General features: G+C 41.1%; 1 protein-coding gene across 2 annotated transcripts in view; it reads right to left on the bottom strand.

Moving 5' to 3' along the window:
* Positions 1-13635, bottom strand: part of LOC124720495 (glycine--tRNA ligase) — a 148386-nt gene that overhangs the window by 44312 nt on the left and 90439 nt on the right. For both annotated transcript variants that reach the window (XR_007006175.1, XM_047245854.1), the window contains exons 9-10: positions 11882-12008; positions 3050-3176 (exon numbers count right to left, since the gene is read on the bottom strand). Coding sequence is in view for 1 of the 2 variants with exons in the window: in XM_047245854.1 (XP_047101810.1) it covers positions 3050-3176; positions 11882-12008 (254 nt within the window). In the remaining variant the exon portion in view is untranslated. The remainder of the gene's footprint in view (positions 1-3049; positions 3177-11881; positions 12009-13635) is intronic.

Here is a 13635-nt window from a genome sequence, read left to right as displayed (position 1 = left end):
GGGATGTCAAATTGATTCCATATTTTTAGATTTCCAGAAGGCTTTCGACACCATTCCTCACAAGCATCTTTAATCAAACTGTGTGTCTATGGAACATCACCTCAGTTGTGCAACTGAATTCGTGATTTCCTGTCAGAAAGGTCACAGTTTGTAGTAATAGATGGAAAGTCATCGAGTAAAACAGAAGTAATTATCCGGCGCTCCCCGAGGAAGTGCTATAGGCCATCTATTGTTCCCGATCTATATTAACGACATAGGAGACAATCTGAGTAGCTGTCTTAGATTGTTTGCAGATGGTGCTGTCATTTACCGTCTTGTAAAGTCATCAGATGACCAAAATGAATTGGAAATTGTTTTAGATAAGATATCTGTATGGTGCGAAAAGAGGCAATTGGCTCTGAATAAACAAAAGTGTGAAGTTATTCACACCAGTAGTAAAAGATATCTGCTATATTTCTTTTACGCGTTAAGTCGTACAAATCTGAAAGCTGTAAATTGAAGTAAATACTTAGGGATTACAGTTACAAATAACCTAAATTGGAACGATCACATAGATAATATTGTCGGTAGAGCAAACCAAAGATAGCGATTCATTGGCAGAACACTTAGAAGGCGCAACAGGTCTACTAAAGAGACTGCTTACACCACGCTTGTCAACCCTATTCTGGAGTATTGCTGTGTGGTGTGGAATCCGCATCAGGTGGGACTGACTGATGACATTAAAAAAGTTCAAAGAAGGGCAGTTCCTTTTGTATTATCGTGAAATAGGGCAGACAGTGCCACAGACATGATACGTGAACTGGGGTGGCAACCATTAAAACAAAGGCATTTTTCGTTGCGCGCGATCTTCTCATGAAATATCGATTGCCAGTTTTCTCCTCAGATTGCAGAAACATTCTGTTGGCACCCACCTATATAGCGAGAAATGATCATCACGATAAAATGAGATAAATTAGAGCTTGCACAGAAAAATTTAAGTGCTCGTTTCTCCTGCACACTGTTTGAGAATGGAATGGTAGAGAGAGAGCTCGAAGGTGGTTCATTGAACCCTTTTCTGGGCACTTTATTGTGAATAGCAAAGTAATCACGTAGATGTAGATGCTTTCATATAACAGGGATTTTCCTTAGGCTAGAAAACCACATTCTTTCTGGGCGAACTGCAACGTATCATGCATTTGTCAGAGAGTAATACTGTCAAGCCAGATACGGTATTCGGAAACTGTGGCAAGAAAGCACAGCAGGCTGCAGCTTGCTGGTCTGTTTTGTTGTGAGATAATTAATTTACAAACATCGGTATAGATCTTTTAAATTTCAAATCATTTTTCTTTTAAGTGGTCATGGATTCCTGACAGTGCAACTTTTCAGTTCAGTTGCTTTTCTGCCAATGTATTTCACTGGAGACTACTTAGCAAATTGAATATATATTTGCTCTCACATTCTCTTATATTCACTACACAGCCTGCCTAATACTACCTGAAACAGAAAGCAAGCCTTGACCAACCGTGTAGGGTCATTTTATGAGCCGGGGCCTCGCCAAAGTGACAACTAAGGACATTTGTTATTTCTGTCGCTGTTCACCCTGTCTGTGCATTTCTGTGCACCCACAAACATCACATTGTTAATCACTACTGAGTCCAGTGTCATCAGTAGTGGCTTTGCAACAGAAACATGCAATACAATACTGACACCAATGTTTTTCATCAGTTTCAGAGCAAGAATACCAACCCTGCTTTTACACTTTACAAGGGACTTTTTCTAAAGTTGTCATGAGCTTGATTATTATCTAATAAAGTTTATCTGAATTTTGTGCTACATTTAGTCACTAATGCAACTTCAACTGGTAACTGTCTGGGAAGTACGGATGTTTGAAAAAATTTCTACTGTCATAACTGATATTTTTGGAAAGCTCGGAATTGTGCCAATTCTTATTTAAATAATGAAACACTACAACAGTTATGTATTCTTTCACGTTCAGTACGACATGTTTTGAGAATTAATTCTCATTCTCAGGGGCAAATATTTACGCGAGTATTTTGTTTGAAGTTTACACGTGTGTCATTCTGCCTCTTTTGTAGTGCACCATAGTCATCTTTTTGAGGTCGTAAGGTACTGTGCCTCCTCCATTATACACAAAATCACACACATGCAAATCATCACACTCATTGTTTGTGGGCGAAACGCTTACATAAAAATACCTGAACTTGAGAATAAATTCTCAAAACACGCCTCATTAAGCACGAAAAACCGTGTAAATAGTGCAGTGTTTCATTATGTAAACCAAAAACATTTGAGCAACATGGAAAGAGCAAAGGTGACAACTGGCACTACAAGTGGCCACACAGCGAAACACGCAAAATGTGTGTTCGAGTAACACAAACGTGTCACGACAATCACGAATCTGTGCACACACAGCAGAGACAGTTCGAAAACAGTCGCGAGCTGTCACGATACCTCCGTTCGAACGAATCCGGTTACCCCTATCTGCCACTGCGTCGAGCTGAGCTCGGCAGAGGCAGAAGACAGAGCACAAATTTTACAGATTCAGATTTGCAGAGTAGAGTGCCCTCGTGTCAAAAAATTTAGTCACATAACGTTCATAAACACTACTCGAAGGGCAACACTGTGCCGACGTCATTTCTTTTCTCAATTTACTTAAGTTTTTCCTCTACTGATACTGTTTCATTACTGTGTAAACTGCAAGGAAATTACGTTACCACAAACATTGTGGACATAGAAAATTTGCAGAGTGATTAAAAAATGTCTCAGATTGTGAGAAAACATTAATTGCGGGAAAGTAAAAACAGGATTGTACTGTAAATTATTCCCTCACTCGTACGAAGAGGGATACCGAATCTTCAGAGACACCCCGCAAGGTGTCGCCACACGTATACGAAAGTTTTTGTTATTTAGGACAGTAAATGGAAAACCTTAACGAGTTATACTGAAGAACTACAGGCAAAATAGGAGCTTACACTGAAAGGCACTGGACAGCCTACGGGTGAGCTACAGTTTTGAGACAGGACACACAGGGACGTCGACTGCCACTCACCCTTTGCTCTCGAGTTCCTCTCCCAGCCGATTGACACTCTCGGAGTCCATAGCTGCCAGCAGGTCGTTCACCACCTTCGCTTCCTTCTTGAAGGCCTTGCCAATGGCCCCCTTGTTGGGTACAGGCTCTGTAAACACAAACCAAAATTTCAGTGCAGGCCCGTCACAGAAGAATTACGAGTGGACTTCAAAACCTGAGCTATAAATTATTGTGGCAGGGCAAGTAACTTTCATTGAATGCTGTACTACTCTTCAAAGTACAACAAACACACACACACACACACACACACACACACACACACACACACACAGTCATATGACAACCACACACATCAAAAAAAGTTTTGCATCACCTCGGTTCTGACAGTTCCTGAACCTCTACGGAAAATTGGAAGAGAGATCATCATAAACATCATTTCCACTCTTTGTACTGCTCACGAAAGCCACACATTGCATGTTTTACCACCATACAGAGAGTCAGAGATGGTGGTCCAAATTGCTGTACACAATGGTACCTCTATACCCAGTAGCACGTCCTATCGCATTGATACATGCCTGTATTCATCGTGGCATACTATCTACAAGTTCATCCAGGCACTGTCGGTCCAGATTGTCCCAACTCCTCGACAGTGATTTGGCACAGACCTCTCAGACTAGTTGGTGGGTCACGTCATCCATAAACAGCCTTTTTCATTCTATCCCAGGTATGTTTGATAGAGTTTGTGTCTGGAGAACATGCTGGCCACTCCAGTTGAGTGACGTCGTTATCCTGCAGGAAGTAAGTCACAAGATGTGCACGATGGGAGCACGAATTGTTGTCCACGAAGACGAATGCGTCACCAATATGCTGCTGATATGGCTGCACTATCAGTCAGAGGGTGGCATTCGTGTATCGTACAGCCATTACGGTGCCTTCCGTGACCACCGGCGGCACACGCCACTGCAAAAGAGCAGGAAACCTCCACCTAACTGCACTCACTGGACAGTGTGTCTAAGGCGTTCAGCCTGCCCAGGTTGCCTCCACACAAGTCTCCACTTTCAGGTTGTAGGCATAGGCGACACTCGTCAGTGAAGAACATGTAATGCCAATCCCGAGCGGTCTTTCCGACACGTTGTCGGGCCAATCTGTACAGTGCTGCACGGTGTCACAGTTGCAAAGACGGACCTCGCCACGGACATCGGGAGTTAAGTTGTGCATCGTGCAGCCTATTGGGCACAGTTTGAGTCGTAACACAAAGCCCTGTGGCTGCACAAAAAGCATTATTCGACACGGTCGGCACTGCTGTCAGAGTTCCTCCGAGCCATAATCCGTAGGTAGTGGAAATCCACTGCAGTATCAGCCGTCGGGTGGCCCGAGCAACGCATGTCGTCGACAGTTCCTGTCTCTCTGAATCTCCTCCGTGTCCGAACGACGTCACTTTTGTTCACTCCGAGACACCTGGACACTTCCCTTGTCGAGGGCCCTTCCTGGCATAAAGTAAAAATGTAGACGGGATGGAACGACTGTACTGACTGTGTATACACAGTGGAAGTACAGACAATATGAGCCGTGTACCTCCTTTCTGGTGGAATGACTGGAACTGACTGGCTGTTGGACCCCTCTGTCTAATGGCTGCTGCTTGTGCACAGTTGTTTACAATTTTGGGTGGGTTTAGTGACATCTCTGAGCAGTCAAAGGGACTGTGTCTGTGATGCAATACCCACAGTCAACATCTATCTTCAGGAGTTCTGGGAACCAGGATGATGCAAAACCTTTTTTGACGTGTGTATTTTTCGACAAAGTCAACAAGTCAACTGTAAATAAGAGTCCGAATGTTCTACCGACAACACAAATCCACTTCTCCGTCACGGAACTGTCGGAGAACGGCTGTGAGAACGTCCTCGCCGTCAGAAAGTCTGCAAGTGCTGCAAAACGGTCCCTTCTATTTCCGAACACAGTTATCCGTGGTCGACGTCTGGCCTCCCTCCACCCACGCCTCCGAGGCCTCAGTCACCCTGTCGGCATTGTTTCACCATGGGCGGACGCGACATTTTGAACAGTTTATATGCTGACACAGAGTGTCGGTGAATCCGTACGCAATTTAGTTGCTCTGCCCAGAAGAATCGTGCCACCCCAGATTCTAAGACGGTGGCGTACGTTTCCAGTTGCCGTGCCTTTCCACTCGCACACTGTGAAGCACCTGCAACTGAACTGTCTCTGCAGGAAACCCAGAGCACGTACTCTCCTCTGACGAGCACCGCTCTCACTGCACACCAGCCTCAATGTAGGACGTCACTTTTTGCAGTTTTATATTTTGTCACAAATCCTGTCACAAATTGTAGCCGAATTACTGACCGACCGTGAAAAGTTCACAGTCTAACTGTGAACAGTAGTGTCTCCGCAGGGTCGCAACTGCTCGATTTGGAGGTCTATTTCGTCCTGCAATTGGCCTACAGAAAAGTTGCAGCCACTACCGAGGAAACACTGTGTGTAAGTGGAGGCCCCGTGGACAATTTGTGTGACCTTCATTTATGGAGGTCAGGAAGAAAGGATACGTGTCGCCGTCGACTGAATTTGTTAACTGACAACCTACAGGCACGAGAAAATGGCAATTGCGTGCCAAAAGCTGTACTGCACTCTAGTAAAATGTTTAAAAAAATAAAATGACAACTCTGTGTATGGAGAAATCCTACATCCGCATACTCGATCATTATAATTAAAGTAACAGCATTTCGAGTGCTGCAGGGTGGGATGTATACATTGCAGAATGCCGGAACATCTTAGGTGCATTCATTAATCGGTGCAGTCGTGGAGTATGCGGGAGAAAAAAAATAGTTCCACCTTCTGATACCGGGTGAAATATGGCACTGTAAGCAGTCCGAATGTGGTGTGGGTGCAAAGAAAGGGGAGGAACGTTCAAACACATGACGGCACGTGTTCGTACGCTCTCCCGACTCGGCAGCACATGGCATCTGTAACACTGCACTGTCTACTGTTGCTCGCAGGGTTTCTGGTGTAATCGGAGCAATATGCTATCTTTTAGGTCAGGAAAAGTCCGGATACACCCCTGATTGACAACTTTCACATATTCCACAACTAGTAGTCAGAGGATCTGGAAGGCTACACATATTGAAATTGCCTAGAGAAGATGCAGTCATTGGCGAATGTTTCTCGAAGCAAACCTTTCTGCTGGCAACTGACGTGGGGCCGTCCCATCTCCCATAAAAATAGTAGTGTGACACAGTTGTGTTCTCATACAGCTGGAATCGTGTGTTACACGAGGAGATCCTCATAACGTCCAGATGTCACTGTAAATCTGACGTGCTCTCGAGGTGTCATCTCCTCAAAGAAAACCCGACCGAGAATGAACGAGCTTGTGAAGCCACACTGCACAGTCAGTGGATGTTCCTGCACAACATGTGGCAGAGCTGAGTCCCACATGTGACAGTTCTGTGCATTCAGGCACCGTGCACAAGAGCATTCCCCAGCCACGCGTCATCCATTTCCGTGTGTGTCAAAAAACACGAGGGCAAAGTCACGGCACTGTAGCCATCTCGACGCTCGGTGGACATTCTGAATATTAACAGGATACCTGTGCCAAATACACCGCAATGTTTTTGAACTGTCGACCAGGGGAGAGAGCATTCCCCTGATGCAGCTCAGGCACTGGCTGCAGAATTTGAGGCACGTGCCGTACGGTTGGTTACGACAGCAGCAGCTCCGTCGACAACTGCCGCGAGAACGGGGCTACCTCCCTCTCCCTGCTGAACCATTTAATTCGCCTGCTTCTCCAAAGTTTTCGATACTATTCTTTGGTCCATTCATTGACGCAGGTCTTCTTTACAGCTCTTTCTGTCACCAACATTACTCCGATGCAGTGCAGTGCACGGTGTTTCTACTCGACAGCCACTGCATTTCGCATGGAAAACTTCAGCCTTCTTAAAACTTTATACCAGCAGTCAATTTATAAAAACATTCGACACACAGTGCCGAGCAACAAACAGCAAACTACCATCAAAATAAGAAACATTTCATATTCTGACTGCTTACAGTACTATATTTTCACCTGTCGGCAGAAAGCATACTCCAGAAGCAAACTGATTGATGAACACACATATGACATTTCAGCATCCTGCAATGTATACAGCCCAGACTGCAGCAGCCGGAACACCGTCGGTTTAATAATAATTGACCAGTATCTGGAGCTAAATCTAAATTGACAAACCTAATCTGTGACACCTCTACAGACACAATCTCATTGCTAAAATTTAAATATGCAGTACCTCAAGCATTCTAAGCTAATGCAATGTGGTGACTTGACTCCTTATCAGCTCCATCTTGAGCTATTCTACGGGGCCTCCCCACATGAGTACAACAAACCGAGAGCTTTTATCAACACCAGAAACATTCATACACTTCTTGGGAATGTTGTTTAAATTCTGCACCACACTGGCTCACACGTCGGTTATGTCATCAACGCATTAACCCTTTGTCTGCACTTTGTCGTTTTCTGATAGCTTCTTCGATAACACTAAGTCTCATCACCTGTGAAGATTTTTTCCAGAATAGACTTGTCTGCGTTTTTCATTTCTATTGAATTGCGGGCATGATTTTTGTTCGGGAGCCGAAATGTGCTGGAGAAACTTTGCACACACTTTTCTCCTCTTCAAAACATTCTGGAGAATGGCTTAAACACTCGATTTAGAGCTATTGGTCTGTTGCAGTTTGTGATGCAACAACACTAGCACAATACGGCCCCCAGTTCACTACTTAATACTGCCTCCTCACAACTGACTGGTCAAATGCACATCTGTTGCTTCCAGTTGTAATTTCAAGCTGCTAACATAGTTATCACATTTATATTACTTATATGCCAGAAACAAAGTCAGTGTTGAAAATTTTTGGATGGATAGTGTAGATGTCTATGAGTGCTTAGTACTGAATTGTGAGCTTGAAACATTAGATGTAAGAGAACGACAAATTATAAGGATAATACTTGTGCCTTTAACAACAACAGAATTTTGGTAATTAGGAAGTAATAATGAAATTTATCAAGAGAGATTAGAAACAATAAGAAAAAAAGAATTTATTCTTCATTTGGCTATTTACGGACTGGATGACAGTGAAGTAAAAGGATCTTCAAATCTCTTTGAGGAGGAAAAAATTCACAACCTCCCGGTCAAAAACGTCAGCGAAGGCTCGGAAAGGAACAACAAATAAAAAGAATGAGTAATGGAAAGAGAAATATTTATGAGGTCAGTTTTAAAAAAGGAATGTTTACAATGAATAGAGGAAAAGAAAACAGGCACAAAGTAGTCTGAAGAAAGGAAATAGAAGCAATGAAGGAATATTGCAAGAAAAGGAAGGAATACCACAAGATGAAGAATTGAAATTCGAGCATTGTATTTTGAAGGACCTATTGCAGATAGGAGAATCAACAACTTTCTTTGTAACATTTCCGTAAAGAAAATATTCGAATTTTTCTGCCTGTCAAAATAAGTGAATCATGAATGTATTGCATTAGGGTCAATCAATTCGAAGCTATGCATTTTTATTTACAGCAAATAATGCAAGCCAAAACTGAAAGTTAAGTAAGCTGCTTGAAAAATGCAAAAAACAAGGTTTGCAAAAAGTTATCAAAATAGCAACAAGTAATAGTCTCACTTCACAAAACTGTTCTATTCAACTGAATGTGCGGGTGAAGAAACAAGGAACTAATTTAGCAGGTACTTGGAGTGGATCATGCCAGTGACAAATTAATGTATTTTATTACATTTCCCAACAAATCACATCAACAGAATCCAGTATGTTCAACATCATCTGAACTTTTGATAGTAGTATTTACATCTTGATATGGATGCTATATTACAACAGATTTTCTTATTATGCAGCTGTCTTTGGTGGCCAAGTTATGTAGGGTATAAAATATATTTTATAAAAACATATTCAATAAAATGTATTTAAGGTTTTTTTACCAATTATAATTAGTAAATAACTACCAAACAATTATTTTGGTTCTGTTTCAAGGTGAACAGGCTAGTATCGAACAAACACAGCTTCATATACTTTTTGGATGTGAACCATCACTGCACTTGTCAGAGCAGCACATTTAATTGATAGTGACCACAATAAGAACCCACCAATTTGTCCTCATTCACCATGATCATTATTTTGACACTGTGGTCGTAAAACGAAGAAGTGGAAATTACTTGTACTAAATATCTTGTAACAGTGAGCTCCAAATCTTATCACGCCTTGGAAGGTTGGTTGTATTTGATTTAACTGGGATATGAGACAGCAAAACATCTGTAACGTCTTTAATTCCTCACTTCTTAAAAAGGGAACAAATTACAACATATGAAGAATTCAATATCTTATTGCATAGTTTGGTTTGAGTAGTGTAAAAATGAAAATAGTGAAGTAACGATATTTTTACATAGTCAGAAAACAAAAGAGTATATGTCTGAACTAGTTCCCTGCATTTTCTGGAAGTATCTGACAAAGATTTGAGTACTGCAATTTTTTTTTTTAAACGAAAGAAGTTATATAGGCCCTACTATACTATGGAACATGAAAAATTAATTTGATAAATTTCTTAAGTCCGAAAACATCTCATGTGCCAAGTGTAAAGCGTATCACTGTTTAATGATATACAAATTGTGTAAGTAACAACTTAAGACCAGCTATTATATGTCACAGTCTCTGGATCTTACTAAGAAATTCATCTCCTATTAGAACCTGCAATAAAAGAATAATATATATAAAATACGATGTCTGCATTCCCACAAACATTCTCACACCCTGTAGGTTTATCACGGTAATGTATTGTGAAAGAAAGCATCACAGTCAGGGGAACACGATAACATGCACTCTTATTGATCACCGAGATGAGGCTGTTGTACCACATGTATAACCTGACCCTGAATATAAAACTACATCCTTTTTTTCAAGAGGCTTCTTGAGAAAAATTTATTTGTAACATTTTCTAACTAATCAAAATTACAAACTGTTTCACTGACATAAAATATCTGCCTAGAAAGTCTTGTCTAAATTTTCGTAAAACCAGAAAAACTAAAATAAATGAAAAGAAATAGTTTACATTAATTTTCAGACCATTTTCTTTTCTATATTTTCCACTTACTAACATTGTCATCTGTGGTGTTACTATTTTTAATAATAATAATAATAATAATAATAATAATAATCATCATCATCATCATCATCATCATCTTGATGGCATAGCTGTAAAATTTGTATCTTCATTGTCACATTTCTTCTGAATATGTTGCAATTTCTGATTTTGTAGTTATTGTGGGAGCTGAGTGCAAAGCTGTTTTTTATCCAAATAAATCTTTTATTTCTCTTATGTACTGACCTGAGAATGTTACAATGTCACTTGCTTCCAAACATATTGTCTGCCCACCACTCTCTCACTGGCTGTTGAGAAGTAGCAGCTATCACAGCCCCTTTCACTCCTGTTATATCTTACAGTGAGCATCAACAACGTTGCAGCACAAAACATAGGTACGCCACTGGTGACTATGTAGACTTCTACCATCTCCTGCAGCAACGAATATCATCATATTATCAAATTCCGAAGACAATTCAATTCCACCTATGTACAGATTCAGGCAAACTCCAGTTTAAATGTGGTAGACATTCTTAAGAAGCCAAAGTATGCAGTTTAGATTCCCACGGTTGGCAATAGGACATAATTTGCAGCCCATTCGCTACTCCACTCCCCGTATTCATTTAGTTCTCGGCCAAGCCGCTATCACTGTTACCTCTCCTACACTTCTGCAGTGCTGTTCTTGAGCAGACTGCAATATCTTCTAAGGTGCAAGTCATATGTAACAACAGCAACTAATACATAAATAAAATATCACAATTACAATTCAGTCCAATCCTCAAATTTTCACTCGTCCCACAATCTAGTGACATCCGTCGGTACTATTTCCACAGCGGGTTTTGGCACTGTAATTTTTTCTCATAATTATAGTCAGTTTAATACGAATGATTTCATTTGTTAGACATTTCATTTCGGATTAATTTTTCTTCTTGTTTCACCTAAATGACACCATCACATTCTAAACCTCATTATAAGGTTTTTACTGCATATTCTAGAACATAAACAGTGATTGAATTTCTCATTTGCAACCCACTTAGTAAATCATTACCGTCTCTCACAATCAAATAAAACACTGATCTGGGTTGAGAATCAAATAACGTTTTCTGAATGTTACCTCTAATACATGTATAGTAACCATACATGTATTAGAACTTTTACTGCAAATTTGTTCAAATACAACAACAGTCTGTAAAATGACAGCATTAAATTCTACGTACTGCCGACTTTCACAAAAATTATCAAATTTTAAGCAGACCAATTGATAGGTTGTAGTGACTATTTCACAGATTCTCGCGTATCCCTCGCAATAGCTTCACACCACTGCTCGAGCAACCTCAATATTGTACAGAGTGCTTCAGCATATCGGCAAATCTCGAACCTGTTCAAACACTAGTATCGTACAGCCTTTCTGAAATCTTCAAAATAAATCTGCACATGGCCCCAATAACCAAAGCTTCATCTTTAAATGTAAGACAATGTACTCTATTAAATCATGTAAGAATTTCAATCTCAGCAGCAATAGTTTAAACTGCAAATACAAGACGACCCTGTATTTTTTTATTGACAAATAATCAGGTAAGTACGGTACCTGAAATGTTTAACATTTGGGCCAACTTGAAAGGTTTACAGCAAGCCGGGAGCCACCCTTGTAAATGTGTCTCGCTGACACCAGTGGACACAGAACTAGGCAGTCACGAGGATAGCGACAGATTCCGAGCACCTACCTGCGACGTCCACCGTGACGGGCTGCGGCAGCTTCTTCTCGGCAACTAACCGCACTCCCGTCGCCTTCGAGTGCTGCGTCAGGTCGAAGGCGGAGCGATCTGCGCAGCCCACGCACTCGATCCAGCCCTGCCAGTAACGTCTCGCATTAATCTCCAAATAGTCTTGTTTACATATTTATTTTCTCCTGTTATGTTTAAACAATACATAAGCTTATTTTGGCTTTATTGCCTTCATCAGTACATCTGCAAAGAATGGCATTTATGTTGATAAATCAGGTTTCTGCCAGTATTATTATATACGGATAATAACCACAAAGTACACGTACAGTGTTCAGAACAGCCGCAGCTAGAAGGAAAGGCTACAGCCCTCGCTATTGATCAGTGCACACCGTGCACAGACACGGTGCGGATCGCAGAGGGAATGCCTAGTACAACATAGGCATAAATACCACACTCGTTCCACACCGGAATCAGTATCAGACAGCACCTGAAGAAGACTGCGAGTCACACAGTTGAAATATCGTGCAGGATAGCCGCGAATAACCGGCAGAAACCCGATTTATCAACATGTCAACACCTCACTGGGAAAGCTTGAAGAATTACAATGGCATTTATGTACAACCTACATAATTTATAAAAGTTTTTTGTACAGGACGCCAGCCAACCTCGATAATTTAATGTTGCACATATATTATAATACTTCTTTTATTATTCTGACAGTCATAGAAATTCAAGTTTCACAGCTAGCTGTTTATTCGAAGATATTTATGCTGCTGCGGGTCGTGTTTAAGGTGGATCGGTTGTCGTTTGTTACTCTCACGTGTTCTCCAATTCTGATGACAAAATTTCTTCCCATCTGTCCTATATAAAATTTTCCTAAGTTATTGCAGTCAATTTTGTAGATTCTAGGGTTTAATAATATTATAATACACGTGGCACATCAACCAATCAAAAAACTTCAAAACTTTACTGAAAATAGTATTACATCCAACAACTACAGACAGCAGTAATAGTTCACTCGAAGTCGACATATGTCCACGTACAATGTCAGGGTGTGAAAACAACATCCAATGTAAAAGAAGTTTGTAAATTATATATTATGAAAATTATGTGATTGTTTGCAGATGTACTGATGAAGGCAATAAAGCTGAAATATGCTTATATACTAAAATAAAATATCAAGCAGCATACTGTCTACAAATACTCTGCGTAATGTCGTACTGTGACATTATGTTTGTTGCAGGTCCCACAATAAAGAAGCACATTAAGATTTAATGACAAATTATTTAAGGAAACAAACTGTACGTGATGAACAATCTGAACGATTTTAAGTGCTTGTCGACAGTGGATGTGTGAGTGGGCACCGGAGCTACAAGCAGCTCGAAGAGCAGGTGTTCCGGGCGACGAGCGGTAGTGTTCCTACGGTCCCTTACTGTCCCGACTGCAGTACTGTGCCACTGCTGTGAAACTCTTTCCTATGTATTGATGAAGGTTTCTCGGGTCTCGCGACGTTTCGGGAAGTGTCATACTATCCTTCTTCTGGCAAAGTCACATATACTTCCCTATGGAGTCTCACATGTGGCTGAGAGAGATCACCACCACACCTGATCCAAAGACGAGCGGCGCATTACATCACAGGGTTATTTGGTAAGAGTGATAGCGTTATGGAGATGTTTAGCAAACTCGAGAGGCAGACTCTGCAGGAGAGGCACTCTGCATCGTGGTGTAGCTCGCTGTCCAGGTTTTGAGAGGGT

The sequence above is a fragment of the Schistocerca piceifrons genome, chromosome 11 (assembly GCF_021461385.2).
Source record: "Schistocerca piceifrons isolate TAMUIC-IGC-003096 chromosome 11, iqSchPice1.1, whole genome shotgun sequence".
Classification (NCBI taxonomy): Eukaryota; Metazoa; Arthropoda; class Insecta; order Orthoptera; family Acrididae; genus Schistocerca; species Schistocerca piceifrons.
The sequence above is the reverse complement of the archived record's forward strand: the minus strand, read 5'-3'. Positions and strand labels throughout refer to the sequence as shown.